This window comes from Populus euphratica, unplaced genomic scaffold, assembly GCF_000495115.2.
Source record: "Populus euphratica unplaced genomic scaffold, PopEup_1.0 scaffold31.1, whole genome shotgun sequence".
NCBI lineage: Eukaryota > Viridiplantae > Streptophyta > Magnoliopsida > Malpighiales > Salicaceae > Populus > Populus euphratica.
In genome coordinates, this window is record NW_011499850.1 from 3,324,042 (window position 1) to 3,329,802 (window position 5,761).

A 5,761-nucleotide genomic window follows, 5' to 3' on the forward strand; every position below is an offset into this window, starting at 1 on the left:
TCCATGTTGTACCCTTAAAAAAATACAATAAATTTAATTTGGTCAGAAAAAGTTTAATACTTGTGCGATGAGGAATAAATTATTATTGGAGAAATTAGACCTTGGAAGGTGCAAGAGGCTAATGGTATTGGTCTAGCAAATTCTTTAGTTCCTTGCTTCTTGTGGGACAACGGATTTAAATTTTGAATGAATTATTACAAAAATAAAATAAAATCTGTTTAATTCATTGTGAGATTAAGGATTGAAAATCCTGGCACCTGAGATTTACTAGGCATGGTTACACCAGACAATGATATCATTTACATGTACGTTGCAGGTGCACAAATGACCAGTTATTACTGATCTGAGGCCAGGAATTATACTCCTTTTCAATTTCCCTTATGAACACTGCTTTCAATTTTCAGGAGGTGACAGGAACTGTTTCATTGTTAGCTGTACTAACTAATGTAAGTAGATAGCGTACCAATACCTGAAACATTTTTGGTTGCTTTAGTAGTACAGGGAAGGAAGAGAATCATTGGTTTGCTGAGGTCATGCTAAGAAATAGTTTGTGCTCGCCTGTGATTTTTTCCCATATATTTCATTATAAGAATCACAAAAGTAGAGGAGGGGAAGAAAGAGGAGGTGATGGTAGGTGTATGAATTCTGATGGTCACTTAACCAAGTTGCCAATTAGAGAAAACTATAGCAAGAAATAATTGGCAGTTCGTGTTTTTCTAGGCAAGCAAGCACACAATTTAGTTTATAAGAGATGAGGACAGTAACCTAATTCATAGTGCATTGCATATGAAATCTGTCTCCAGGATAGTCTCGATCGAATGCTTTCGATCTTCTGTGGCATCCCTATTTGACTTTGATAGTGACCTGAGTTTCTTAGTTAATATTGTTTAAGAGACAATTTGACCTACTGCAGCAACCATTGTGTCTAGGGGCTTTCTCCCTATTCTATGTGAAAGCGATGAAAAGGTTCCGAGTGCTTTTTACGATTGATATGGAAGTGAGCATAGAGGCTTATTATTATAATCTTCCACTTATCACTTAATTTAGGCAAATCCATATGATAGGTAGGCTAAAAGGGATCCTAGTGCTTTTTTCTTGATTATAGAAATCACAGTGTTTCACAACACAAACAGAATGCTGATATTTTTAACCAGAATAATCTGGAAGAAGAAAGACATAGGTTGAAGCACCAATCCCTACCTAGTTCATAGTTGAACTGTGATTCAGAGCTCACAATCTAGAGAAATCTATTAAAAAATTAACAAATCAAAGGAAGTTTTTGGTTGGTTGTGATTAAAAATATGACTAGTAAGGGATAGAAGAACTGTTTTCCAGCTTAAAAAAAATCCTTTGGACGGTTGAAAGAAGATTTTCTTTATGATTTAACAATATACCTGTCTGATGTTTTCACCTCACCAGGAAACTTCTGTTAAAGGTAATGAAAATAACCCAAGAATACACTACTGCGAAAAAGTCAAAACTATGGCAAATAGCTAATCAACAAGGCTATTACATTGAATTAAATCCATTTATTACCATGAAAACAATCAAACAAATGAGTACAATGATTAGAAGTTTCTAAGATTTTGATGAAACTACTTTCAGTGCCATTGCAAATTCAAGAAGCACTAGCTTTAGGATATGATTATTCAATCTCCAGGAAGGGAAGGTTAGAGAGATACTGCTTTAGGCTACCCATTTCATTGGCTACATCTAGCATGCTTGGTCTTGTTGAAGGGTTATTTTGTGTGCAAACAATACCAAGCTCAATCAATTCCAAGATTACATCACTCCATATTTTGTTATAGGATACCGGCATGACAGATGGAGCACACCTAAGCACTGCTTGATCAACTATGTGCTTGAGCTTGTGGGGATAGTGACTCTTAACCCATTCATGCAAGCTTGAACCTTCATGAAATAGAACATCTGTGGGGCGCCTTCCTGTTATAATTTCTAGCAGGAGTACTCCAAAACTGTAAACATCTCCTTGAGTTGAAGCACGCTTTCCCATTCCATATTCTGCATGAGAACAAGTTGACAAGGAAATTATTAATAAACGTAACATAGGTATTTGAAAATGTTCCTCTCTCTCCACGAGGAACATTAATTATAAATCATTTCATAATTTAGAGATAATACTAAGTTGTTGCAGAATGTAAGAACATACCAGGGGCAATATAGCCGACAGATCCACACAACAATCCATCAGATGAGCTAAGGAACACTGAATCATCCGTTGAATTACTATCATCAGAACCTTTAATCAATCTTGCGATTCCAAAGTCAGTCACCAAAGCTGTCATGTCTTCATCCAGAAGAATATTGCTTGGCTTGAGATCACAGTGCACTACCCTAACAGGAGAATAGTGGTGCAAATAGGCCACTCCTTCAGCCACATCATTACATATGCTAACCAACTGAATCAAATCCAGCCCTGTATTTAGTCCATGGCTTGGGTATAAATGCCCTTCCAAGCTCCCATTTGACATGAGAGGAAGGACAAGAGCCTTAAAGTCTGGCTTGCTGCATATTGTGATGATCTTGATCAAATTTCTGTGTTTGGCCCTCTTTAGTACTTGGCATTCTCTTTTGAAACTTCCCGAAATTTCTCCAGCTGCCTTTGAATCCAATACCTTAACAGCTATCCTTGTATTGTCTTGAAGAACGCCCTTGTAGACATGGCCAAACTGGCCTGAACCTATTAGGCTTGAGGCGCTAAAACCCCCTGTAGCTTCAATAAGCTCTCGATATGAGATTCTTGGATGTTTGAGTTCTTTTGTTTCTTTGACCTCATCTCCCAAGTCGCCTCCATTGAGTATCACCATTCGCCTTCTGAACCTTGACCTGAGTACGAGGGGGTATGCAAACATGCATAATAAGGGAGTAGCAAACAGTGACAGTAGGACTGGTAAAATAAATGAAAGACGAGCATTTCTCCTCTGGCAGTTGGGCATGCCCTTTATTTCTCCGCAAAGGCCATCATTGCCACGGAAGGAGTCTATTGTCAGGGAAGAAAATGCTCCCTTGTTTGATATGTTCCCAGAGAACTTGTTGAAAGAGAAGTTGAGATGCTTGAGAGTCGGCGATGCCTCAATAGATTGTGGTATATTGCCACTCAATTGGTTTGAAGATACGTCGAGTTCTTTAAGATAAGGCAGCTGCCCTATTGTAGCAGGAAGAAGGCCTTCTAAGACATTGTCTGAAAGGTCAAGGTACTCCAGTGCAATGCAGCTTCCAAGTTGTGGCGGGACTGTGCCAGAGAGATTGTTGGAAGATAGATCGATTGCTAGCACCATGTCCATTTTACTCAGCTCAAGTGGTAAAGGCCCATGTAAATGATTTCTTGACAAGTTCAAATACAACTTCAAGCTCCTCAATCCTGCAACTTCACTAGGAATTGTCCCAGAAATGTCATTGCTAGAAAGGTCTAGGATCTCCAAGTTGACACATTGTCCCAAGCTTGGTGGTATGGTTCCTGAAAGTTGATTTTCAGAGAGAAAGAGTCTCCGAAGCTGTGAAAGGTAGGCAAAACTGTCCGGGATGGAGCCTGTAAGTTTGTTTTTTGACAAGTCAAGAAGGCCTAAATGGGAAATGTTAGCAAGAGCTGCTGGAATTTCACCAGAGAGTGAATTGTTTGATAAATAAACCCTCTCTAGTTTTCCCATACGACATAGTTCTGGTGGGATGGTACCATTCAAAAGGTTACTGGACAAGTTTAAGAGGGTGAGGTTGACAAGATTTGAAATGTGAGAGGGTATGGAGCCGTAAAGAATATTCTCATCTAGATGGATCTGTACACAATTGGTAGAAAGATCACCAATAATAGAAGGTATCTCTCCAAGAAGGTTATTTCCTGCTAATTCAAGCTCCTGAAGGTTAGATGAATTAACTAAAGAAGCAAAAAAGGGTTCAAGATTTGTGTTACCATCATGGCTAACAAAGTCATTGTAAGACAAATAGAGGAACTGTAACTTTGGCATTTTGCGTACAATCTCTGAAGGCAATTCCCCAGTCAGCATATTTGACTCCAAATCGAGCCATTCAAGATTGGTGGAGTTAGAAAGTGCTCGAGGGACTCGGCCAACTAGTCTATTAGACCAAAGCAAAAGAAACCTTAAAGCACCAAGGTTACATTCATTATTCAAAGGAATTTTTCCAGTTAAAGAATTGTTAGAAAGGTCCATATACTGCAAAGAAGAAGACCCATTGCAGAAAAGTGGTGCAGGAATATCACCAGCAAGCCTGTTATTTCCCAAATCAAGATATACTAGTTGATGAAGAAATCCCAACTCCTCGGGAATGTTTCCACCGAGAAGATTCCATGATAAACTGAGCTGTCTTAACTGGAGAAGATCACCCAACTCTGCTGGAATATGGCCTTCAAAGAAGTTCCTTGACAAATCAAGAACCAACAAAGAAGAAAGATTCGCAAGAACCGGAGAAATCCTGCCACGAAGTGACAGGCCACTTAGGTCAAGCTGGACAACGCGATCACTAGCATTGTTGCACTTGACTCCTGTCCAGTTGCAAACATGAATACCTGAAGAGTTCCAGCTCTCAAGCGCACCTTCAGGGTCTAAAACTACATCAGACCTGAAAGAAAGCAATGAGATTCTCTCCTTAACAAGCTGGGGACTTATCTCTTCTCCAGGAACCACGAACAAAATGATGATCAAACAAAGGAAACTAAACATGGAGAATTTACAAGAACCCATTTTGATTCTTGGTCGACCTCTTCAAGTTAAAGAAACTCAAGGAAAGAGGTTTCAAATACAAGAGGAAAGAGAGGGAGCCCGTAGAGAATGAGCAATGCACCACCATGGCCTGAAGACGATATATAGCTTTGACACGTTCATTATGAAGGAGCTAGCAAGACGCTTAAGCTCAGCTAGCTAGCTAGAGAGAATTCTTATGCCTAACTGCCGTTGAATATGTGAAACGTACGTTTGGCGCCTGTGATGGTTGACTACGAAACACAACGAATAGCGGATGAAAAAGTGTCCACGTGCGAAATGGCACGCAAGCAATGTTGCAAGCTGCACAGCATTGTGCTGTACATGTCAGCTACAGGCCTAACATCGTAACACCTTTTGGATTCTTGTTGTTTGCTTGTGGGAAAGGACTTAATTAGTGGATTGTTGGCTGTAATAAGAGAAAGATAATCTAGGTTAATCGAGCATGCTTAGGGGATGACGTGGCGTTTTGGTACATTTGTCTGCTAGATGATGGACCCAGAGATTAAAAGAAACATCAGATGGTGTTTATGTGTCCCTGATTGAGTAATATAGCACTGAAAGATCTTAAGGATAGCACACCAAAGCAGTTAGCTAGCCCAGCAGGAAAACGATGATGTTCCATGTTACTTCGTGGGTATTAGTAAAGGGAATTACGTGTTACCATTTCATCTACAAATGTTGTTCAGTGTATTTGGCGAACTTTTCGCCACTTCTTTAGGGATAACAGATAGAGACTTGTGGGTCTTCTGATTAGGTTAACGAGGAAAAATGACAGCCCGAACGTGAAACCTAGTGGATGGATCCTGGTTCTTAAAACCTGAACTTGTTTGTTGTCAGAAATTGTTGATGTTGTTTCCTCAACTTGAAGGAGAAATCATATAATCAATGCCCTGGAACAGCTGCTTTGTGTCTCTCGTTATGATTCTGAACTTCATTAGGCTAGTTAAGGGTTAGGTACAGTTTGAATATGAGGAAGACTATACATATAGGATCTCCTAATTACTAGTCCTCGCGTAAGCATG

General features: G+C 39.6%; 1 protein-coding gene across 1 annotated transcript; it reads right to left on the reverse strand.

The window, feature by feature from the left end:
- Positions 1-1,527: 1,527 nt before the first annotated feature.
- LOC105121210 (putative leucine-rich repeat receptor-like serine/threonine-protein kinase At2g24130) lies at positions 1,528-4,812 on the reverse strand. Its single transcript, XM_011019765.1, has 2 exons — positions 2,171-4,812; positions 1,528-2,022 (listed from the first exon to the last, which is right to left on the reverse strand). The coding sequence occupies exons 1-2, from the start codon at positions 4,716-4,718 to the stop codon at positions 1,646-1,648; spliced, it is 2,925 nt and encodes a 974-aa protein (XP_011018067.1). The 5' UTR covers positions 4,719-4,812; the 3' UTR covers positions 1,528-1,645.
- Positions 4,813-5,761: the final 949 nt, after the last annotated feature.

What these genes read in the sequence shown, in the direction of transcription:
- LOC105121210 (XM_011019765.1), bottom strand. Translation starts at nt 4,718, where the DNA reads ATGGGTTCTTGTAAATTCTCCATGTTTAGTTTCCTTTGTTTGATCATC. An exon ending in TGTCGGCTATATTGCCCCTG is followed by an intron (nt 2,023 to 2,170) that starts GTATGTTCTTAC and finishes GTTCTCATGCAG; the next exon opens with AATATGGAATGGGAAAGCGT.